At 34.0% G+C, this 26,734-nt stretch overlaps 1 protein-coding gene across 1 annotated transcript in view; it reads left to right on the top strand.

Annotated features, from left to right (window-relative positions):
* Positions 1–16,718, top strand: part of LOC137400962 (uncharacterized) — a 34,913-nt gene extending 18,195 nt beyond the window's left edge. Inside the window, exons 10-11 of the mRNA XM_068087299.1 lie at positions 2,914–3,303; positions 16,573–16,718. Of these exons, the coding sequence (XP_067943400.1) occupies positions 2,914–3,303; positions 16,573–16,718 (536 nt within the window). The remainder of the gene's footprint in view (positions 1–2,913; positions 3,304–16,572) is intronic.
* Positions 16,719–26,734: the final 10,016 nt, after the last annotated feature.

Consider the following 26,734-nt stretch of genomic DNA (forward strand, 5'->3'; position numbering starts at 1 on the left):
CTTCCTAGTACGTAAAAATTCTATATAACCTAATGTGCCAGTGCGGGTGAGTTTCCAAACTTGGTTTGAACGTTATTCTATCTCACCACACTTGTGAAAAAAAACGACGTGTGTTTAGCGTTACACCTACATATTATACACGTATATAACTTTAACAACATTATAGTTTGTTGTAATAGATCATCGGCCTATCATCGTCAGAATCGTCACCTACTAAACATATGATCGAGTAGCTGCGCATTGTTCAAATATACAAAGGCAATCAATTGGTGCAGGTGTTACAGTGTCGTTTCACCAATGTAAATTTCATGAGTTGAAGAATCGTCAAAAGTTATTTTTAATTTTAACCTTGACCCCTAGATACATATAGACAACGAACAATTAGTTTTTTGTAAAATATTTTGTTGTTTTGCTTTCTTGTAGAATTGTAAAAGAGTTTGTATTAGTTTTACTTTGAAGAGTTCAAATTACTGTTTAGATAAATGAGCAAATCATTGTGAATAAACATCAAAAGTGTGTCATTTTATCAATGTATGATGGAATTACCGCAATCATGGTTAATACAAACCAGTGAAATTGATCATAATATGAAAAAAAGTTGTCTGTGCAAACTAAGAATGCTGCAGCTATGGTACAGTCCACAAATTAGAAAAATTAAGTCAATTTTTATGTATGCGCAAAGGGGTGAGTTTGAAAAGATCTTGAAATGGATTATGCAATTTACATGTATTCTAATGCTGTTATAACGTAGATCTCTATAACGTAAATGTCCTGGAACAGAATACATGCACTTATGTTGTAGAAGTGCGTACTGTGCATAGAAATGTGGAAAGTAAAACTGTCAAACATTGAAAGCTTTTACACTCATCTCAACCAAAACTTAAATAAAATGAAATACATATTAATTTCCACTAACCATTTCAGTAAACAAATTAGCAGAAAATTACTTATCTCTACCAAGCTGGGCAGCAGTTCAGCGTCTGCTAAAAAAAACCATCGCATCCTGCGCAATGAAAAATGTAAGTGTATGCAAGCTACAACTCTACTTAGCTAGCAGGTCAATTGTGCTATTATAAGAGCATGTTTGTAGCTTTTAAACCATTATAAAGTACATTTGAGTTTCAACTAATGAGGTTTTATCTAAAACAAAAATAAGTGGCCATTGAAATAGCTGTAAACAATGTTAAACATGCTCAGAAACATTTTCCTCTAACCTGACATCATTCTTCCAAAAAACTCTGACATTTATGCCTCCTTCTTGGTATCACATTCTTAAAAAACACTGACGCACATGCTTCTAGTCTGACATTATGTTCTTAAGAAAACACTGACATGCATGCCTCTACCTTCACATCAGGTTTTAAAACATCGGTTAACTTCGCCAATCCTTAATGGCAGTGAGTTAAACTTTGGTTAAATGGTGATATAAGTTACCATAATAGACGGCTGGTTTTGTCATTGGATGCAATTTTAATGTTACATTAGTTGTCCATGTCATTTTTTAAAACTAGCTTAAACATGCATAGTGATTGCAGTATAGTTGTTGGAACTTTTTTAAGGCAGCTTATGTTTGAGCAACTTGGACTTATCTCATGCATAACATTATTTTAGCAGCTTTATTTATTTGTAAAATCTACCATCAATTGGTCATCTAAACTTATATAAATCCCTTTTAAATTTTTTTAATTTTGCTGTTAGTGACCTTGAATATGATAAATGTTTGATACGTAACAAGGAATCACATCAAAGTTTTGGTGCTTGTTGAATAGTGTTTATGTAAACTTCAATTTTTTGCATTTGGCATTTTGATTTATAAATTTGATTAGAAAGTTTATAAACACTTTATTGAAACTTTATATAAAACTGGATAAATTTGAGCACTCCATCCAGCCATGTCCTGAAAAATTGGAGACGTTCTCACAGTTTTCTGAGCACCCATTTCCCTAGCTACAGCTGCTCCTAGGTCAGGTTTTTGTCTTTGGAAAGTACTCAGTACATGGAGACCACTAGTGTTCCAGTGCCTAGCTGTGCCAGTTTCTTACCCATAACACCTTCAGTTTTTACCTAAGCTGCATCACAAAGTCCAATGGTGGCTTCAGCCTGCCTGGGTCATCTCCCTTCCCCCCCCCCCTCCCCCAGGCTGCCACTCTAAAGGCAGTGAGCTGACTCGAAAGACCAGTCGACATAGGGCCGGTCCTGATAATTTCTCACACAGTATTTAAACTTCTTTCAAATTTGTACAGCAAGGTTTAGCCCTTTCTAGCAAGCTTTTCACTGGTAGGTCTGCCATCCCTCAGCTAGACTGGCTCGCATTGCCTGCAGTCTTGTAGGTCTGCCAGCTTAGTCCATTGACACCACTATGGCCTTGGGCTTTAGGGTGTAGCTGAATTCTGCCAGGATCGCAAGTCTTTATTTAGTATGTACAGCTTGCTTCAGTTGGAGATTTTAAAATGAGATGATAAATATTTATACAGTGAATAATATGGCATAAGATGAGCTCATACTAAAATGCTATGACAGATTTTGAGGTGATGTATGGCCTGTAAAACTGGAGCAGAGCTTATGACTTAGTGGCTTTGTTAGAAACAGTGTGTACATGATTACGCTAAGAGAGTCTGTCTGTCAGAATAAATCCTAGAGTGATAGTAGATTGGTTGTTAAACTTACGAGTAAAACTATTTGAAAAGCTCTTATGAGTGTTATAAAAAAACAAAATAGGATTTTTGTAATTTGGTTGTCATGCAATTTAAAGTACACAAATTGCTGATAAGTTGCGGGGGGATTGAAAACTGTCACAAAAACTTGCAAAGTTATATAGGCTATGAGTTTATTACTCCATTTACTCTCCATTGTTTGTTAAAAAACATGAGGTTAGGCACAAACCTTAAATCAATATCAGCTATATTTTGACAGAGGGGTGTCCATTTGAAGACAAAGACTTTCCACAATGGAAGGCAAAGTGTTCAGAAGTCACTCCATGGGAATGTCAGAAGTCATTGGTTTTCCAACTGTACTGCTGCAGAGCTTGTCGAGTGTTTGCGACGCCATGGTTGGGCCCAAATTGCACACACGGAGACACGGGTGGGTCTTTTTGTAAAATTGTGGTAAACAGAACTGAATGCCTGTATGAAGCAGAGTACTGCTGTGAGTCATGCTGTCCTATTCTTGGTCCTGAGGAAGGATATAGTTGCGACCAGCCGTCACCTACCACTACTGTAAAGACAACACTTACTCCTACGAGGGCTCTAACCACTGCAACATCTAAACCCACTGCAGCTCATACTATAAAGAAAGTCACTACAGGTTAGTTAGAAGCTAATTGGCTTTAGTGTGCAAGTCAGAGCAACATCTACCTTGTGGTACTGTTTTTAAATTCCTGGCCATGCCTTATCGTAAAGAGTTTTTTTTTATCTTGCTGGGAGCAGGCTTGTTTCGTATAAATCAGACAAGAAAACCAACTATCAACTAACAGCTTGACCCTGTTTAAATCTAAATCCTTTACGATTGCCTCCAACTCTGCACAGTTTTGCAATAATGAGCAGCAGTAGCTTTGAGAAATCTGTTTATATAAAAAATAATGATAAATACAAAATAATACATGAGTAAACTCTATACTCTTATACTCTTATGATCAATACTGTTATCTTCTAGCCAGCTCAGCTGTCTAGCGTTTCACTCGACAGTTTTGCATCCAAGAGACATGTCTCTTAGACTGTTCTTGTTTTGTCTCTGCTATCACTCGTCTGACTTTTAGCATGCTATCATTACATACCGACTAGCTGGCTGGAATTAGTTGTATTTAAGCCGCGGCAAGATATGAAAATTTTGGTCAATTACAAGGATAATGATGAGTTAGACAGCCAAAGATTAGTGATAGTACATATGATATTACATATGATATTACATATGATATTACATATGATATTACATATGATATTACATATGATATTACATACGATATCACATATGATATTACATATGATATTACATATGATATTACATATGATATCACATATGATAGTACATATGATATTGCATATGATATTACATATGATATTACATATGATATTACATACGATATTACATACGATATTACATACGATATTACATACGATATTACATACGATATTACATACGATATTACATACGATATTACATACGATATTACATACGATATTACATACGATATTACATACGATATCACATACGATATTACATACGATATCACATACGATATCACATACGATATCACATACGATATTACATATGATATTACATATGATATTACATATGATATTACATATGATATTACATATGATATTACATATGATATTGCATATGATATTACATATGATATTACATATGATATCACATATGATATTACATATGATATTACATATGATATTACATATGATATCACATATGATATTACATACGATATCACATATGATATTACATATGATATTACATATGATATCACATATGATATTACATATGATATTACATATGATATTACATATTATATTACATATGATATTGCATATGATATTACATATGATATTACATATGATATTACATATGATATTACATATGATATTACATATGATATTACATATGATATCACATATGATATTACATATGATATTACATATGATATCACATATGATATTACATATGATATTACATATGATATTACATATGATATTACATATGATATTACATATGATATTACATATGATATTACATATGATATTACATATGATATTACATATGATATTCTTTAGCAAAATGCTTTTTACAAACTTTCACCTAGACAACACGTAACAAAACACCACAGATCAAAAGTTTAAGTATTCAAGTAAATAAATTATTCTGTAATTCATTGAATGTATAGTAATTGGTGCTTTTTCATTTATTTTAATATTCTGTTAAAATCTCACTTAATGTTTAATGTTCATTTCTACTTGTAAAATATTTTGTTACTTTACTTGATAGATTAGTATATAATTAATTAAATGATTAATTAATTAATTAATCGATTACTTAGTATACTATGATGATTTCTGAATGAAGTAAAAAAAATTACACTATATTTTATATGATACTAAACACATTTCGTTTTGATTTTTTGCAGTTTAGTTACAAATATAGCTTGATACTCCTTGTAAATATAATATAATATGTATATAAAATAAATGTTCAAATTTATCCCAAAATAAAGTCGCGTAAAGAGCGTAGAAGTAGTTTATAATTGGTTGCTGGATGTGAGAACGATTATTGTTAGGATTCATTCTCCTCATTGTGATTTTCCTCGTCTGTGAAGGGGTCTTTAAACTGACCTCATGCAAAGATGGTCAAAAAGGAAGGTGTATTTACTATATGCCTTTTCCAATGCCATCATTTTGAAATTAAAAGGTAGTCTGTTTAATAAGTGCTTTGCAAGTTTAAATTGCCGCATGCTGGAGCATACATTTACGTAAAGGTTTGTTGTGATTTTTAGTTTGTTTTAGAACCTAGAACTTAAAACCCCTTTTTAAGTACTCTTTACTATAGAAATAATTGGGTCTGTCTATTCATCGGTCCAAAACCACGCAAGGAAAAAAGATCAGACTTCAACGAAAATCAGACCCAAACACTCATACTCCAATGCAAGCATGCATGCACACGACAACTGCAGCACCCGACCACCTTGTTGCAACACCTAGTTTTTGTGCATATAGTCATTACGCACCATGACCTCTCACCATGACCTCTCACCATGACCTCTTATCATGACCTCTCACCATGACCTCTCACTATGGCCTCTCACCATGGCCTCTAACCATGACCTCTCACCATGACCTCTCAAGATGATCTCACACCATGACCTCTTACCATGAACTCTTACCATGACCTTTCACAACACACAAGATTGCTAACACAATAGCTAAATATAAAATTAAGATAAATGCATCATTTGTCTTTTGCATCATGCATCATTCTATCATTTGTGATTGTTTTAACTGTTTAAGGCAATCTGATTGCCAGGATGTTTCAGGATTAACTACGACAAAGCTTGATCTCAGTTAAAACACTAAAAAGATACAGATCGAAATGATGTCACCATTCTCGCGGCTGCCTATCTCTCTTGTTATTGATATTTGTTGCTGCCTTAAAGTTCGAGCATTACACATCTTTCTGTCAGTCTCTTTGCCGGAGTGCAACTATAGACATAATTTTTTTATTTTCGCTTAAATCTGGAAATTTTAATCACGATAAAGTTTTGTTGATTTCAATGTGGAAACATCATGGCAGTCAGATTACCTCAAACATAAATAATCACTAGTGATAAAAAAGTACCGATATGCTTCTGATAAAATCAACTAAAATTTTGTGTAAGTTAATTTTTAAAGGCTGGTGCAGTTTTTAGTAAGTTTGTAGTTTGTGTAAAAAGCTGAATAATTGAGCATAATAAATTCAGCTAAGCATTTATTTTAGATGTTGACCAAACGATGCGGAAGACGAGTTTAGTAGCTGTTGCAGTATCAGTTGGGGTAGTGGCGGTGGTTGCAGCCATCATCATTTTGGTACTGAGAATAAAGAGTAAAAAAAGAGAAAGAAACCGTAGCGGCCCTTAAAGGAGCAGATGATCATCCATCTTCAATATCAGAATGTCTCGAAGATCAGACAAGATTATGTTTACACATAAGAGAACTATATATTTTGAAATATTTCAGAGTTTAAGCTGCTCAAAGTCACCAAGTCATACAAAATTTTTCAATATGATTTAAAAACAAGCGGCCATTATATTTTATATTAAAATTATTATTTATCTATTAAATTTATATTTTATATTTGTCTAGAGTCTTGTAGTTACCATTGTTAGCAGTCTAGACTAATGTAATGCGTTTAATAAACCTGATGAATTGCTAAAATGGTTTGGGTGTTGAGTTACTTTTACTAGAAAAGACAGTTTTAGAACTGTGCTCATTTAGATAGTTTACTATATGTTGAGCACATAACAGTTTTACATGCGTTAGATTAATTCATAGCAGGCCTGAATCTACAAAGTATGCTGCAGTAGATGTGTAAGTCATTACATGTACTTAAAACTAAAAGAGTCAGGATATTATTTATAATGTTTTACCACCAAATAGTTTGGATAGAACAACTTTCTATGAATAAATTAATAACTCATTTAAAAAGCAAAGAACTCTGCATAAAAAATTTATGTCATTCTTATAGTTTACTCTTTGTAATACTTTTGTTTTGCTGCCACTACATGACATTCCTGATCAAATGACCGGCAGTGTGCAGGTAATAAAATAATTACTCAAAGAACTTGATTAACCTATCTGGTAGGCTAGTGTAAAGAGAACTGCCAGATTCCTTTACTGCTCAACAAGAATCAGATCACTTGAGTACAATGGAAAAGAGATATATTTCACAAATATATATATATAATATATATACAAAATATACATGAATACAAATAATTCAATGCGCGTGCTTACAAGAAATTGCATCCATTAGACTGCCAGTGATTATTTGCCTTTCGTTGGTTCGGGTACCTACTGATATGGTTTTGCAATATAGTAAGCTCCGCCCCTCGGTAGGAGGGCTGACTCAACAGCAGATCCCAGGGCTGACCAGGTGATTTTAACAAAGGCCTTGTCTGTGGTTGGGTCAAAGCTTGGTTCTCATGGCGTTGCCGGTTTCTCCTCTCGTTGTCCTCAACCTTGGCTCGGTGATCTGCCACCACACTAGTACTAGTAATAGTACTAGTACTAGTACTAGGCTATTGTTTCAGTAATCTTTACTAAAACAACAGCCGTGTTTGCAGCTAGTCTAAAAGTCATTACTCAACACAAAATGATCAGTTGTGCTAAATAACTCTAAACGGTTTAAGCATGAGTATTTTAACTGATGTAATGACATTCATTACAATCATTCGCTGCTTGGGTTTTGTAGTGGACTAAATTGCTGATCTGCAGACCGGAAAGTTCTGAGATCAAATCTTCTGAGATCAAATCTTCTGAGATGCGGATTTTTGATTGTCAAACTTTAGCCGCTGTTTTAATCCGCTATATACTAGCATACGATACATCGGTACACAGACTTGGAGATTTATATATACAGATAGGTCCCAACCTATTGAACTTTTTTAAACTAGACTATAAGAAGAGTTAATCACTCTGCATTAGATATTGCACAGTGGCAGTTGCTGTCTTAGCCGTATTTTTTATTAGAAAGAATCAAAGCAGAAAGCAAAAATAACCTGCAGCAAGAGTCTTCCATTTCATGTCCTAGGAAGTCTCAAATCTTAAACAACTTTTTGTGGAAATCTAAATAAGCTATGCATTAATCTTTGGTAGTTTATCTTACAACAAGACCAATAACTTTTTTTTAAATACATGTAGATGGGCTGTTCAATAAAGAACTTAAATTTGTGAGCAAGCTGTCTACAGAAAGTAGGTGCTCTCTCTCAGCTTTTGTATGGCTAGATTTTTATTGATTTCATAAGATATATGCAATTCGGTTAAACTATAAAAAAATAAAAATAATTTGAGTAAAAAGACATAGTGGTATATCCCAAAGGAACTCTGTTATACCACCTGTCACCTGCCACCTGTTACCACTTTAAATGGTGACACCATTTTACATGCTGACAGGAACTTTTTATTGGTTATAATACTGTTGCAATTGGAAGTAGGCCAGCTGATTTCTATGGCTAAAATGCACGAGGAAAACAGGCTACGCAAAAAGTGGTAGAGCAGCCTGTCCACAGACCACAAAACGAGATGGTGCGCAGCATTTGGTAATAAATAGCGTATATAACAGATGATTTTTAAGATATAATAAAATCAATAATACAAGTTCAAAATATATAATTCAAAATTCTTGAAAAAACTACGGGATGTTTTATTCGCCAGCACTAACAATCAAGGTTAAGAAGTATGCTAAAGGGGGGTTTTGGCACACTTTGCACTCAATGACCTTTGAACTCATTGACCCCAAACTTATTAAAGTTTTAAATATAAGTTTGAAATGTAGTTTGAAATATAAAAGTTTGAAATATAAAAGTTTGAAATATAAAAGTTTGAAATATAAAAGTTTGAAATATAAAAGTTTGAAATATAAAAGTTTGAAATATAAGTTTTGAAATATAGTTTCAAATATAAAATATGGGATATACGAGATTGAGGTTCAACCGCAATGTAAGCGACCCCCTGTAGCATACTAATCTAGCCAATTTTTATATTAAACGAATCTTTTAATAAATAAGCATGGATAGCAAGACTGTAAATGGTACAGAATTTAAAGCAACCACCGAGTCAATAAGCAAACTAGCTACATTAGATCAAACAGCTCCTTATACCATCGTATTAGCCAACCCCAAGCCAACTAAATACAACTCGTATATAGTCACAATTTGTAATAATGATTCCAAAGAACTAAAAGTTTTTATGCCAAAATGCATAGCCGATAATGCTACGCTCGGCAAGAGATTTGTATACAACGGCTTGCAACAAAAATCTGACAACAGTGGACAGACCTATCACTATGTGCTGCGGACTGAAGATAAGTTACAATAAATGCTAAAGATTCCATTAATGCCTTAATTTATATTAATGGACTCGGATGAATGAGATGTTTTGATGATGTTGATGTATTTTTATTCTCCTAAAGATTATATTTTTACGAATGTCAGGATCGTCAACCGAGACAACGAAAGCAAAATTATGAACCAAATGAAAGTCTGTTTATTTTAGAAAATGAGCCAACAGGAAAACCTTATGAAGGTCTGTTAATTTTGAAAATGAACCTATAAGTTTTTATGAATGGGGCACACCTAGACCAGCAATGCTCTGTTCAAGATTTGAAAAAGAATGTCATTTACCGCCTACCACCTGAACTTAGAGATCACAGGGTGAACTAGTGTTGAGAGAGATTGCTAAAAGCTGCGGTATAAATAGTTATAAAAAGATGAAGCGACTCGAGTTATTGCGAGTTTTAGAAGAGGATATAAAAGCTCATCACTCAGTTGAAAAGCAATATAGATTAAACAAAACTGAATTAGAAACAATCTTTTTAAAGGGAAAGTAAACACAATTTACTGACGAAGGCCAACTTTTACACTATTTGTTTTGTGTAATTTACTGCATTTAGCAAAATATAAATTATTTTTCACAACAGATAAATACTCAGAATAATATTTTAAAAACAAAAAATGCCCTTGCATTTACATATAACTGAATACAGTCTTTTTTCAATTGCGTATTTTGCAAAAATCGGATAGATAACGCCATTGCGAAAATGGGTGTGAAACGGACCCGCCACTGGGAGCACTGATTCTTAATCAATCATCCAATCACGAGACATGAAGCGTTTGACTTGAATAGTGATCAAATGTGAGAGACATTGCACGTCTCCGCAATTTTGATAATCCGAAAACAAGTGCACATTTAGAACACGTCTTTGACCGTCATTGCTAATACACGTATCGCTAAAATATTTCAACTTAAATTTATTTCTGTCGTTGTTCTATTACGTTCACAATACAATGGCTAAAAAACTCACAGCTAAAACAACCATTCCTTATAGAAGCTACCCAATTGATGACAAAGTTGAAGATGGGAAAATATATAAATATATCAGTGGTGTACTATTCAATGAGCGCAAGCGAAACCGACAGTCAGATTCATCATCGTCATGTTGAACAAAGAATAGTATAGCAACGACCACGAGCACTACTATTACTACCACTGCTTCAACTACAATTGCTTTGCCTACAACTACCTCCACTGTCGTCTTAGCAACTCCAGATAAATTTTGCAAGTGTGGCAATTGATTTGACTTGCCGACAGCTATTGAAAAAGTATGTTACTACACTGAAAATTTTGCTAATACAAACTTTCAGGATGATCAGTATATTCCCGGTATAAATAGCTGCATCCTGCAGTCTAATTTACTAATACATCAGATATCAAGAAAAGTTGCCATACAACTCTCATGGTTCAAGCATCAAAGGTATCTTGGCTTCAGAGGGGATGCTCTTCTGTTTACTAACATGACTAATTTAAACTACAGACACCATGCTTATAGAAACTATATAGATTTTGTATGTGGGTACCTTGGAAAAAGAAACCGGAAAGTTATTCCTTCATGCGTTGTTGCCTACATACGCACAATGTGGCCTGATCCAAATGGTAGTTATGTAGGCTTCAAAAGTGTGGAATCGGAAGATAAAGATCAGAATGACGCAGATGAAGTGGATCTTTTTATTATGAATGAAGGAAATTAATGTAAGTCCAGTTTTGAGTTGAGAAAAATATGGTTTTTATAAATTTTTTAACTGAATCTGACAGCAACGTTACTTAGCTGATGTTCAAGACTTGTACAGTGAATAATCTATGGTTTGAGAAATAATTATATTTCAATCATTTGACTTGGGCCATGACATAAAAACACCACATTTAACGGCTTACGTTACATAAATCTAAATCGTGTTATACAAAGAACTGCATAATATTTATAATTTGAATAGCCTGTTATATTAATTTTATCAAAAAATATCTCACATAAAACTAGGGATTGAGTTTAACTTTTATGTAAATCTTGACCTATGCATTTCTTTCGCTGTGTTACCATCTGGTTTTATAAGATTTTTTGAAAGTGGAGCTGCTCTGTCCTGCAATTCAAATATTTGTATATTACACCATCATAGTAATTTCAGAATGTTGCACGGTACAGTGTTAAAGTAATTTATGACTGCATGTTGACTGTATGTTCATGCATTATTCAGCAGACTGTGTGATAGTGATTAATTGAACCAACATCTTGACGCAAAAGTGTGCTTTTATCCCATTAAAGTTTAGGTATGACTTACTGCATGTACTTTTCGAGTTGATCCAATAGATTTCTTACAGATAATCTTCAAAAGCTTTTTTCGAAATTCCAACCTTTTTTCAGCATATACATTTCTTGTGCGAAAGCCTTTAGCTTCTTTAGAGTAATAGACTGTCATTTTCAGTTCCCCATCACTATCTTTAATAAATAATTTTACAATAATTAAAATTTAAAGCCAGTTATCAATTCTGTTATTATAATCTCTGCATAAATTTATCTATAATGTTTTACAAGCTGTAAAAGTGGTATCCTTGCTGAAGAGTAGTATAATCCATGTATAATTTTATTGCAGATACAGCTTACCAATCAGAACTTCTCTTCCCACATTCGCGTTGTGATCTATAACTGCTAGTTTAATTCTTGTAAAATATCCTGGGGGATCAAAGTCTATTCGCGTTGGTGCATAACTTAATATGAGGCTGTAGAGGTTTTCTAAAACACCAGTGTGTTGACCATTATTCAACTGATGCAATTTGTTTAGCAGTCTGCCTTGCCCTAACGCATCACAAAGGACTTTGTGCCCTGCACTTTCTGGAATTAACCATTTCATCTTTCTTTCCATTTCTCTGTAAACATCAAATTATTCGTTGTTATTTTTCAAGATACTATAAATCTGCAAAGTTTTTGTTTATTCAAATGTCAACCAGCTGCAGAATATTTAACCCTTTTTACAATTTCTGTTTACTATTATGCAACAAATGACTACATATTCTTATATCACAAACCAAAGGAATTCTAAGTGATATATGAAATATTATGTTACACATTTCTCTGTGCTTTGATATTTCTGAATATATTATTAGATTCAACATGCAGCAGCTTTCATGCCAACATTGGGTATAAATAATATATTTTTTCATCACTCACAGATCAAATGGTTCATGAGAGCACGGGATGAACTTGTCTTGTCCTGGAAAGCTCCTGTGAATATTAGCGACATGGTTTGTATACTTGCATGGGATGATTGCTAAAATTATAGAGGAAAATATAAATGCCAACACAAACAATAACAAACTGAGGTCTAATATAAATCTGTGATTTATTATTATATGATTAGATTGTAAAAATTAGGTTTTTGTTTGATGAAACAACGTTACAAAACAACGCAAATACTACAAATATAATCATGCGGGCTAATCGCTTCAAGTGATCTGTAAAGCCTATATTAGTAATGGTAGCATGAATCATAAATAATAATGGAATCCAAATTTTATGATAATATTAGTCATATATTTTATGAACAATTAGAGCATTTTTGACAATTTAGACTGAACAGAAAATTTAAATTCCCTCACTAACTTTTACTCAGTTAACCAAGTTAATCCAAGTGAATCATGTTAACATCAAACGTAGCCTATGCAAATTAGCCTGAATCTCATTGTCACCTAGTCATACCAAATCATTTCTTTGTACTAATGTACAGTACTACATATTTTGACTTATTATATTTACTAATTTATATTATAAAATAACTATATTTGTTATTAATACTTATTTAAAATTCTTCATAAATTACTTCCGGTTGAGGTTTTCCTGTTTGACGATGCTCTCTTGATGTGTGGTATAACACCATTAGGAAATGGAACCTCTCCCTCTTTTACTCTTAATCTTGTAGTTGTCCCAAATTGCTCCAAATAAGGCTGGCTCTTATGGAAGTGCCGAATGCACACGACCGCACTAGCAGGTAGTCTGCAAAAAGTTAAGTCGGCACGTTTTGCCTTAGATAGCCATAGTTTTGCTAAATTTGGTGACTGAGAGACAGGAACTTTAAAAGAGGTTATGCTACGACTTTTAGTGTCAGATTCACACCTAGCAAAAAGACATCTACCCATTGTAATTAACTGACTGTGGTTAAAAGAAAATAAAGTGCGTTAAATTGCTAACAAATAAGTAAAGAAATCTTTACGGGAAACGGCTTTAATAAAATTCAGTGATGGTCCTACGTAAATGCACCAAGATATATTTTCAACTTTGAACTTGCTAAAATAGTAGAAATATCTGCTAAAATTTTGTTTTATCGGTTAATTAACAAAGTATCATGCATTACCAATCATATAAAATAATGTTAAAATTATGTGTTTACTTTCACTTGAAAAAATACAGGCTATATAACACTTGATCAAATGAGACTTTATAGATGATTAATAGGCGTTGATGAGATGAAAATAGTATTAAAGTTGAGACATTTATAAAAATTGTGTAAATTTAAAAATTATTTACATTAAATGGAGAAACTCCAAAAATTGTATTACAGCCCCGCTGGCTATCAAAAGGGTGTTTCAGCCTCTAGCAAGCTACGCAAAAAGTTTCCTGAATTGACGAAACAACAAATACAGTATTGGTTAGATAGACAACCGGTATATCAAATTTATAAGCCTAAACCAAAGATTGTTAAATATCCTCATTATCATCAAGACAAACCAAATCATACTCATCAGATATTTTATATTTACTCCATGATGGAAAGTACAAATACGCTTAAGTATAATAGATATCGCTTCTCGAGAAAGCCGAATCAATAAAAACAAAAACTACCAACGAAGCTTCAAATGCTATACAAAAAAATATACTCTAGATTTCCGCTAAAATATCCAAAAACTATCATGTGTGATAATGGTCGAGAATTTATGGGTGAGTTTATCAAGTTGATGAAAAAACATGACACTAAAACTCAAAAGTCTTTAGGCAAGAAAAAAGTAGCATTTGTAGAGACATTTAATAGGACTTTATCAGAAAAATTGTTCGCTCACCAATAAAATGAAGAAATCAAAACTAAACAAACTAATAGCAAGTGGGTCGGTAAACTATCCAATGTTTTGGATGCTATTAGCAATGAAGAAACTAGAATGATACATAATATGAAACCAGTTGGTGCAATAAAACTGGAGAGTGTGCCACATTCCGAATATAAAGATGAAGATCTTGAACACGATGAGCTACCTATAGATTCGATTGTTCGATATTTATACAAACCAGGAGAAGCAGCTGGAGATAACAAATATAGAGTAATGGATCCAATTCGGTCTACAGATGCGTATTTGATTGATTAAATACGACCTTTTGATGATCAACCTTCATTATATACCTTACAAGGTATTGAAGACAACATTTACGAGAGAGCAATTTCAAGTCATACCTCAGGATACAGGAGGTCTCTACATTGAACTAGAATAATTTTATATTATAAAATATAAAATTATTTCTATATAACGCTTGGTAGTCCATTGTTTTGCAACTTTTTTATTACAAAGGTACTCACCGCCATTTTTGAACCCAACATCGCGAGGCTTTTGGTTTAAACTTAGTGGGCCTGTTTTTAAAACACATTTTTGTCAACGAGTATTGAGATCCTACTACTCTCAACGCCATTAAAACTCTATTATATAAAGCATTAACACCATCTTTTACCGTATCATTTGCTGCCATTTATTTTAATATATAATCTCACATTATTTTCTGTTTTGCGGTCGAGACTGAAGGATTTGAGACCTGGAGTTGTAGAGGTTGTGAGACTTAGGGTTGTGCAGGTTGTGAGACTTGGGGTTGTGGTGTTATCCCTTTGAAACTTTGACATAGTGTATACGCTATGCCAGCTACAATTACTCCTGGTAAAGTATACATTTTGTATGTTGGCTCATCCTCACTAGGTTTGGAAGCGAGATCTTTAAGCTCATCACTAGGTTCTGTTTTACGTTCCAGTTTTGCATGATTCGGGTTCTTCTCTTCCATTTATTGATGCTTTATTTTGCAGTTTTCGATAGTCTACATAAGTAGTCGTATTTAAAGCCGATGTAAGAGGTGCTAAAAATACTCCCCATTTAAAGTACAACAGAATGAATGCTTTTTTTATGGCTTTATTTTGAAATGCGTCTTCGTTTAAAGAGCCTTTCAGACTCGTTTCATTCGTTATTGGAAGTACTTTTGAAACCAAAGTTGTATACGTTTTTTAAAGTAATTTAGTCCACTGTTTAGACATACTATCTATAATACTTTGATTGTGCTTGAGATAAAGCTTTTCAATTTCTTGAGCTCCCATCTTGTTTAGATTGTCTTTAGTTTTTATTCGAGCCGCTTCCAGTCGTTCTTTGCGCATGTCTATACTCGATGTAGTATCTACAGTTTCTCCGGAGGTAATGTTACATTTTTCTCTGTTATTTTATTATACAAACAAAGAGTCTATAGCCTTTGAATTAAATGTAACTCAATGTTAAAAAGAACATTATTCTGGACAGATGAAATATTACATCAATCATTTATTTAGACACCGATACTCTCCGGAATCGACATTGATAAACAGCATGATGTCTTTGACCAAACCTTGTTTTATTTCGTCTTGCTCTTCTTGAGGTATAACATTATTTTTGCTCTTTAGCAGTTCAAAAAACTTTTTGCAAGTATTTTTAGTCACCAGAATCCAATATATATTTTCTCTAAAATCTTTGGGCGCTGATACGTAACGCTGCATTATAAACCACGTTGTCAGATTGGCATGTTGATCAGCAAATGCAGTCTTGCTGAGTGATGTACGATGTTTGTTTAAATCTTTTTTGGCGCTACAATCATCAATAATAATTTAAAAAGATTTGTCCACTGAGATCTCTGCCTCTCGAATGTCTTTTGATCAAGTTTTCTAGATTTTGGAATAAACTGCCGTCAGTAATGACCCTGCATCTGCTCAACCAGGGATTAGTGGCGCCGTCGATATCTACTTTGATGTGCTGTATATTCGAATACTGATAATCGACAGTAGGGGTGTTGTCGGCTTTAAAAAACACAAGTATCGCTCTCAGACTCTCAAACGCACCGACTACATTAATCTCAAAGTCTGATTCTTCTTTTGCAGCATCTTTAGTCCTGTGCGCTTTATAGTCGTTTATAATATGCCAGTGGTTTATATATTTTTGTATGATACTGGCGGCTATACTAGACTCGAGAATGTAGTCGAGTCGTAAGCAAATGTTTTTAAGCCTGTATTTTCCATTAGTGAAATTAAAGTGAAACTCTATATCGTTATGAAAAGCTTGCGGAGTAAAAGCCGCATCAGTCAAAAAAGATCCGAGATGAAATGCATATCTCTCACTGTGAATTGATCCGAGAGTATCAGCGACAGCCTCGGTAATACTATGTCTCTTCTTTTTAGTTGCTTCTGATTGGATACCTTTAATAGTCAACTCTGTGTTGTACTTGTTTTAGGATACCAAAACTCGCGATATATAGCCAAATGATTACATTTACTAGTGTCCGACTACTGTAATGGTGGTTCCATTTATGATCATTTTATAGTTTCCGATGATAGCTGATGTGAGATGATCGGGAATGTTGGTTTTGTCTTCACCAGCATCGAGTGTGAAATTGTAAGTCAGGCTTAACAGTTGGGGATAAATGACGCTTTTCTCCATTAGTTTTTGCATTTTAACAACTAGCTCATTGCCAGGACTCCCATCCGATGGATTATGGTTTACTCTTGTGGGTACTTTATGCTCTTTTATACTTGTCTATTTCTCATAGACACTTTGTGGTTTAATTCACTTTCATACATTTATTATATAGTAAATATGGAAGTAGAAGGCAGAGATCTTGATAAGGAAGATGTGCCCGAAATGTCTGTTGCGCAACAGACGCAACAGACTGTTGCGTCTGTTCCAATGCCGGATTATTAAACGTCTGTTGCGCAACAGAAGTTTAATAATCCTGCATTGGAACTGTCTGTAAACTTAGTCAACGATCTGGAAAATAATGCCAATTATGTTTTAAAACAAGCCAGATTGCCAGAAATAGACACCATTATTCAAGCAAAGTCTGATAGTAGAGTGAGTCCAGAATTTAAACGTTTGCTCTTGATTATAATCATCAAAGAAAAACCAAAAACAGAGAAAGAATTAAAACAAGCCATACAGCCAGCCATTTCCGATGCGAGATCACAACTCCCATCTCCTTCTAGATATGATCCTGCCAAAGATATGACTGAAAATCAAAGACTAGGTTTAGTGGTAGAAGATTATTATAAATCGCAAGGATTCGCTCGTGTACCGTCTGAGGTTAGTTACGAAAAACGGAAAATGGTTATTTAAAATACTTGAGCAGCGACAGTGACTGAAAAGATCTAACCAACAAGCGTGACCTTGAAAAGTTTGGTTAACTTAACACGTCTATACTTACGGCTCAAGACAAACGCAATTTAGGATTGTTTAAACTGACAACTAGTCAACCAGAAAGCATTGAAATGGCCATTCTAGAAGGAGATTCTCTACAACAACTGTCTCCAATCACGGAAACCAATGACGATAATCTTACAACGAGTTTAGACAATCAATCTAATACCATAACGAACCTCCGCGAATCTGGAATTGCTGAGCGTGAGATACGAGGATTAGATCAAGCAGCGCAAACTCTCTGTGGAATTATTGCGATTCAGATATCAAAACTCCTAACGGTAGAGCTAGGCATTGAAGCGGAAAAACAAAAACTCGAACAAGATCCTGCAAATGCTGATGCTCAAGCTACGATCGAAAGATTGGAAGGAGAAAAAACGGCAATTTTAGATAGTTTAAACACCATACGAGAGCAGGCCAATGGGCAAATCGAATCAATCAAAGAAACTATTAAAAAGCTCAAAGATGATAGACTAACGGTTTGGGAAAAGATTAAACTATTGTTTTCCGAGCAAGGACTAATCATTGGGGCGTTACTATCAGCTATACGTTTATTGATTGGATTAATAGTGAAACCCAGTTCTGGTAGTGGTGGAGATAGGGGTGGAGATAGTGAGGAAGATAGTAGGGGAGATAGTAGTGGAGATAGTGGTAGAGATGGCAACATAGTAATAAATAATTTTTAAAAAACTGGCATCTTTCTTAAAGGGGTTAGGGAAAAAAGCGGCAGCAGCGTTACCCGGTATAATAGGGTCATTCGTATCAACTTTACTAAAAAGTGAAGCGGAGGTAGTCTCATTCTTTGCTGAGCACCTATGGACTTTAGGGATGGGTATAGGATGAACAACTTATCAAACGTATATTAATTAGTCTTAAATATGTAAGAGTGTTTTTTTACATATTAAAAGCTGCAATCGCGCCAGCAACGCTATCCGCTGCTTCCACTCCAACAAACACCATTTCATATTTTTGCTGTTCTTCGCTAGGTGTATAGTCTAATGTCGGCTCTTTTAAATTCGGGAGCGGAAGTTTTGTAGGTTTTTGTCTGCATAAATTTTGATAAAGATCAGAGGTGAGTTTTCCAAATATATATCATTGGTAGTCTCTTGCTTTCTAGATATTTGGGTGTTTAACCAATCTTGATTTTTTGCTCTTCTGATGTTGTAACCGGCCTGTTCTTTATTGAGTTTTTCTCAAGCGGCTTTGTGTCTTTTTGCTTTTTCTTGGGCATCATTACTATCAATCTGGAAAATAAGTAGTTGCCACTTGTAAAAGCAAAAGGTTTATAATCGCCCCACCTATCATCATAACTATGGTTGCCATTTATTTTGAATAAATTACAATGAATGTAGACAAATTTGAACTCCTCGCATAGCAAGGCGTCATCCCTAAAACCATCAACTCAATAGAGTGTAGCTTGTTTGTCATCGGTTCAGCTCGCTTGAGCATGAAATTAGCATCTTCATCAAAAAACTCAATTTAAAGGTTTTCCCCGTTTTGATACGGTCTATAAAATAACACGCCTTTTATCAGAGCATTTTTCGGAAAAACGGTAATAAACAAACTTTTACCAGATTGCTTTCTAAACCTATTAATCTCCATTTTATACAAAAATTTATGGTTACAATCGTGATGTCCATCCATTTATAATATCGGAGTAGTTACGATACCAATATTAAAAGTAGCATCTTTTTTTAAGGTAGGACCAAGTTCACCGAGTTCTATTTTTATTACATCATTAGGGCATATTATTATAGGTAAATATCCATAAGCCGGATTACCTATAGAGTACAATATGAAGGGTTCTGTGACTCCTATAGTAACTTTTATATCACACCCCAACAAAGGATTGGTCTGTAAATTTTGTTCTAATCTGCCCAACAATGTGGCAAATGCCACACTTGACCCTACATATTTGATTACTCCCGCTATAGTACCGGAATTATCTACAAATATACCACCAGTTTCAATAATATTGAATCTTTTTTAAAGTTCCTGTTACTGTTGCTAGTCTACTGACTCTGTTACAATCGTGATGTCCATCCATTTATTTTAATAAAATTTTTGCAACATATCTGCCGAGATAATCATGACCTCATTCATCTTTTCTAGAGATATTTAGATGAGTTATTGTATCGTTGCATATGCTTTTGCTGTTGATATCAGGTTGGTATTGGAATATTTCACCCAAGCTCGTTTTGCAGACGGGAAATATCGATAAAAAATTAATCCGCTTTCCATCCAGTGGGTTTTTTTGAAGTATCGATTCTACCTACGTACATGTACAAAGTCAATGGAGTTAGATAAATAAAGTCAGTTTTGATTAATTTGGTCAACCCACCAGTCAGGGTTCTCTCATACAAAACCTTCAAAGTGTTATGATCAATTTTAAATTTACCACCCAGAAGTCTTCTGAGATCTTGATAAGTATAATATCCACAGTGGCATCATAATTTTTTTCCGCTGACAGGTTCAAATTCTGTAGGCTCCATAATATTGTAGGCATTTTGAAACAAAGTAATTCATCTTAAACTTATTTCACGCGCATTTATAGGGACATCCAACTCTAGTAGACCAGTTTTATGTAAAGCTAGTCTAGTCATTTATTAAATAAATGACTAGACTAGCAATTATCTTATTCACGTGTACAATTTAAATATTGTCACAGTGGTTAATAAAAAACAATAAAATATCTTATAGCTTTAAAAAACATTTGTAGACATTACTCCAAGGTGTGTGTCTATAAAAAGTTTTGATGATGTCGATAGATTGTACAACGATAACATGTTGTACTACTTTCAACAATACACAAGTTTGTGTTATATTGCGCTACAGCTATGTGTGGAGTGAGCAAAGATCAATTACCCAAAGGTTTAGATTTAACCAAGGCCATCATGAACTATCATGTCATGTACCAAACTAAAAAGATATTGGCACAAATAGAGATTAGAAATCCCGGTGACAATGATTTTGATCCTTATAACAATCTTTATAATAAAACGCAATGTCAAAAGCTATTAAACGAGTTTAATTTTAGAGCTCAAGATATTCCCAAGATTGATCAACCCGCCAGCGGTCTTGGATTTATCATTTTAGATGGTGGTAGTAAACTAGGTTCTCTATCAAAAACAGTTGGCTGATCTATGCCGGAGCCATAAACCGTATCCAAAATATCCATCAAAAAACGGATATGGATGTTCAGCGGAGTGGAGGTGCATGGGGGCACTTTTTATCAGTTTCCAGAGTGTGGTACTAAAACGATTTCGGTAACTCAAGACCCCTTTGATTATAACCGAGTTGTACCCGACCATAGTAAGTCATTCACATTACCCGAAATAGTTAGACTTAAATAAATGATAGTATTAGAGCTTACGTCTACTGTATATTAGTCGCGTAGGGACAGGCTAGACAAGCCGGTTCAGCTCTGGAATTGCAGAACGAGTTTTTAGCATTAGTCAACAATCTCATTTACAAGATTCAATACAAAACTTTGAAGATGCGTTAAGTAAAATGAAAGAAAAAATTAATTACGTTATTGCTAAATGCTTGTACATGATACCTTCTGATATGAATTCAAACGCGCTTGGCAACAGGATAGCAGGTTTTAAGGATTAATTACAAATAGCCAAAGATGGGATTTGATGGGATTGGTAGAAAACCTGATTTTCCAGCATCAAAATTTCAAGTTGTAGCTGCAAAACCTCAAGTTGTAGCTCCCCAAGTTGTAGCTCCCCAAGTTGAAGCTTTAAAATCCCAAGTTGTAGCTTTAAAACCCCAAGTTGTAGCTTTAAAACCTCAAGTTGTAGCTTCAAAATATCAAGTTTTAGCTACAAAACCTCCAGTTGTAGCACCTCAAGTTGTAGCTGCACCAGAGGTTCATGAAAATAAAAAGTTATTACTCACTGGGGGATATGTGGTAGCTGACATCGCTTACTCAATGTGAGCATAGTTTTATAATTTTTAGTAAAAATAATATAATTTTTAATTATAAAACTACATTTTACTTAGTGCTCTTAAAAGTTCTTCTTTTTATCTTTTGAAATACCCGAAGTTTCTTTAGATAATGCATTTGTTTTAGCTTCTCCAATTAACTGATGTACCACGTCTCTATCTTTCATAATCTCTGCAAATTCTTTTTCAGTTATAACACCATCATTTATAGCGCTAGAAACCCTAGAAAGCCCTGAATTATATATATAGCACTTGTTCCTTGATAGATGGCCGAGTGTTTGTCTCGTTTTTATAGCCTCTTTTTGGGACTTCCATAGCTGCTGTTCCACTACAACATAACCATTACAATACCTAAGGGTATAGCAGGCAATATCCCTATACCTGTACTGGCTAAAACAATACCAGCTGTTGAACTATTTACAGATATCATACTAGATACAGTTGTAATTCCTTTACACACGTTGACCACTTTGTTGTACTTTTTGTATAAAGACCTTCTCTCACTCATTATAGTTTTTCATTCCTTTCGAAATGCTTTTATTTTGGCCATGCTAAAGACGAGTGGATCCGGAGGAGCCGTTCCTTCAAGAGTAGGATATAATTTATCGCTTCTTCCATTTATTACACCTTCGCATCCACTCACAACTCGCTCGCAAAGTTCATCTAAAGTTTCTTCTTCATGCATTAGCAGATGTATTGTTATTAGCGCTAGTATCATTTATTATATTCTGCAATGTTCATGAGCCCATCTGTTATAGAGTCTGTATAATATATTTTATCATCAAAGGCTGACACAGTCTCTTTTGTGATAGTTTTGGTAGCAATAGAACGTGGTTTTTGTTGTATTAAAGTTATACGACAGAGGCTACCGGGTATTCCAGAAGCTAGGCAGTCTTTATATTTGTTGAAATTCCTATCATTGACAATATACTTTTTTACTTCTCTTTGCATTTTTATGTCTTGATCTTCATACTTTACACAATATGATTTAGATCTTAAAGCTACAAACTCTGGAATTAGTTTACCACCTCCGTCGTCTTTTGGCAGACCTATCACCTTTTTATTTGCCAAACTATATTGAGGCTGATTGGTCAGATAATTGCTTGTATCGTATTCAGTCAAGTCTAGTCCCTGATAAAAGTCTTTAGTTTGTACAGCTATTACAAAACTATCGGTAACTGTATACAACAGGCTTGCTTTTGGATATCGCTTTCGAATATTGTTATAAAAATAATCGTACATTAGAGTTTTTGAAATGTCCAAGATTGTTTGACCAATGTATGTGGGCTTGTCTAATACTACAACAGATTTGTTGTAGTACAGATGATGGTTTTTATTAAACTTTTTGGTGCACTTAAACCTAGGGTTTTTAATTCATTTTTCTTTTCGCTTAGTATCATTCTCTAACTTTACCTCGATTCTATTTCTAATATTTTTTATAGATTTGCCAAATACCAAATTATTCATCAATTTAAAATAATCTTTTTCCAAATCTGACTTGGCTTCTTTTCTATGTTCTATATTAAGACTAATATATGGCTCCATCCACGCCGATTCTTAAAACTTTAGTATTTTATGTATTTTTGTTGTTTTTAAACCCATGTCTAAGTAAGTTCTGAGAGCCTCATGATGTACCACATAATTCTTTTTATTCGCTAGATTGGGTAAAAGCTTTTTAATTTCACCCATTGGAATTTTATATTGTTCAGCTAGTGACTTTATATAATTAGATTACTCTGCGGGGAATACTCTGCATCCATTTGACCTGTCAAGGACTAACCACTAGACTACGTATAAAGCGGGTATATGACATTTAAACAGTATAAGTTATCAGCTTACGCATTGCTACGATAAACATAACAAAGCGATATTCTACGCAAGGGTTTAATAGTAAGATTGAACTAAACTAGTTGCTTACATACAACTTATATATCATTTATTATAGTTTATATTCAGCCCACAATATGGAGTGATAAGTGTGTCCACTGTTGTCAGATTTTTGTTGCCAGCCATTGTATACAAATCTCTTGCCAGGCGTAGCATTATCAGCTATATATTTTAACATAAAAAATTTGGTATAAAATTTGGAACATAAAAGTTCTTTGGTATCATCATGAAAAATTGTGGCTATATACAAGTTGTATTTAGTCGGCTTGGGGTTGGCTGATCTGATGGTATAAAGAGTTGTTTAATTTAATGTAGCTAGTTTGCTTATTGACTCGGTGGTTGCTTTAAAATCTGTACCATTTACAATCTTGCTATCCATACTTATTTATTCCAAGTTTTGTTTAATATAAAAATTGGCTAGAGTAGTATGCTACAGGGCGTCGCTTACATTGTGGTTGTACCTCAATCTCGTATATCCCATATTTTATATTTCAAACTACATTTCAAACTTTTATAATCTTGGGGTCAGTGAGTTCAAAGGTCATTGAGTGCTAATGCGTTGGAATGGCTATAATAGATTACAACAGCGATACAACATAAACGAAACATAATAGTGATACAGCATAATGAGCGAGCTAATAACAGTATAATAAAACAAGGGCAAACACAACATGCAAGATATATACATATAGAAATATTTACAAGAATTAAAAAGTCATGGCTCAGCGTCCGCCACAATATTTAAGTACAACTATTTAAGGTATACATCTTGATCCATCTTATAACACAAGTGTACCATTTAAACTAAAGGTACAACATAATACAAATGTTAGCTCTTTATTGTTAAGCCGTTGCTTAGCTCAAATGCTAGTTCACTTACTAAACACGCTTTACAAGTTTCACACGCTATGTTTACTTGTAAATCAAAGTCTATTAGATCAAAGTTTTTGACTCTATACATTTCTCAAAATATTTTGGTTGTTATTTCTTATTGGCTAAATTTTTATATGGATCATTATTGTGTTTTTTATAGTTTTGTTCCTCAAAGTAAAGCCTTATTTATTAAATTTAATGTTTTATTTGTTTGTATTTTCAAGTATCATAGCAACTCCATTTCTCATTCTCTGCAGCTGAATCAGCACCATGATCAAGATGTTATGAGTTTCTGTGATCGGCTATACTTGTTTAAACCGTAATCTTCAATTTGACTCCCGTGGAGTACAAAATGATACATGTGCAGTAGCCAATCCACTGAGAAAACAGGTTTAATCACAGCTAACTCAGATCTCAATGCTATATTAGTATCAACAATAAATGATAGCACCTACAAATAGTTATAGTCTACCAACAAAGGGTGTAGTGTAACAACGGAGGGTGATAGTGTAACAACGGAGAGTAGCGGTGCACAAGCCTGGTGAGATATTGTACCGTCAAGTGTAACTACAATAGTAAAAGCTGATCTGAGTAGCATGTTAAGCGAAACACTTGCGTACTACTCAAGTTCAAAGGTTACAAGAGTTGGCGAATACCAGTCTGCAAAATCCATGGTCGGTTGTGCAATGCCAAACAGTTCTACATATCAAGTAAACCCTTAGATGTATATTCAGTTTGTTATGTCGTTTCTTTTTCGTTAATGAGTTTTCAGGGATTAGACAATATGGAGTTGTCTTACAACATGAATAGTTGCAAAAGTGCAACATTTTACCTGAACTTTTGGAAATAGCTTTTTGGGTCCCCACATGCAATCACAGAACAGTGAAGTATTTCGAAAAGAACCTTCCAAGTTACATCTCCGATTCTTATAATATTTCTGTGTTGTCTGACATTCTATGTGACTCTTTTTTGTGTAATTGTATTAAGCCTTTATATTATTTTAGCTCTATGCTTTAACTAGGTATTTTTTGTCTCTGCTCATAATTTGGAAAGTGCGAATGTCTCTATTATGGCCCTGTTAAGTTATCAGTGATTGAGGGTACAATGTCACAAAACTATGATAGTTTTATTTGCACTAAAGATTCATTAACTCAACACCTGTTACAGATGCAAACATTTAGTTACGTACACATCTCTCATTAACATAATTCTACTTTCAAAATGTACTATTAAGAGTAAATCACACTAAAACACTTAAATATAGTGGTAAAGCCAATTACTACTATAACACAACTATGTAAGCAGTGCATTGGTAGGTGTGCCACGCACCACACACCACACACCATGCTCTATGTCCCATACACCATGTTCTGGATAAATCCTCAACCAGGTCTGTGGGAGTTGAGTCACTTACGGAGAGGTGTCAGGATGCAGAATCAACCAACACTCGTCACAGTACTGTAAGAGAGTCAGGATACTATAGCTGAAGAACATGCCGATTACCGTAAAACCTCTAATTGAACTCTATCTTTAATTGAGCGTCACTTCTATTTGACCACCACTACAGGAAAAAGATAAAAAAAATAGAGCGCCACCCTCTATTTGAACGCCACCTTCATTTGACCCCACTTTGATTATTTTTGATCTTTATGAATCCATAATATCAAGTGATCAGTAGAAAAGTGTCCACAAAATTGTATTAATAACTAATTGTTTACATTTTTAACAATCAGTTCTCTCATTGTCCAACTTCAAAACTTTTCACTTTTTTTTATTTAAACTTTGAAAAGAACACCATAGAAATATTCAATAACGGTTTTAAGATTATAGTGGCTCCTTGTTTAACGCGATCTTGATACTTCGAAGTACATGGACCTATATAAAAAACGATTTAAATCTACATTGGTAGATAAACTTTGAAAGCAATGTCATAGAAATAGTTGCTGTCTCAGACTAATAGTGGTTCTTTATTTAACACGGTC

Source organism: Watersipora subatra, chromosome 7 (assembly GCF_963576615.1).
Source record: "Watersipora subatra chromosome 7, tzWatSuba1.1, whole genome shotgun sequence".
NCBI classification, from domain to species: Eukaryota; Metazoa; Bryozoa; class Gymnolaemata; order Cheilostomatida; family Watersiporidae; genus Watersipora; species Watersipora subatra.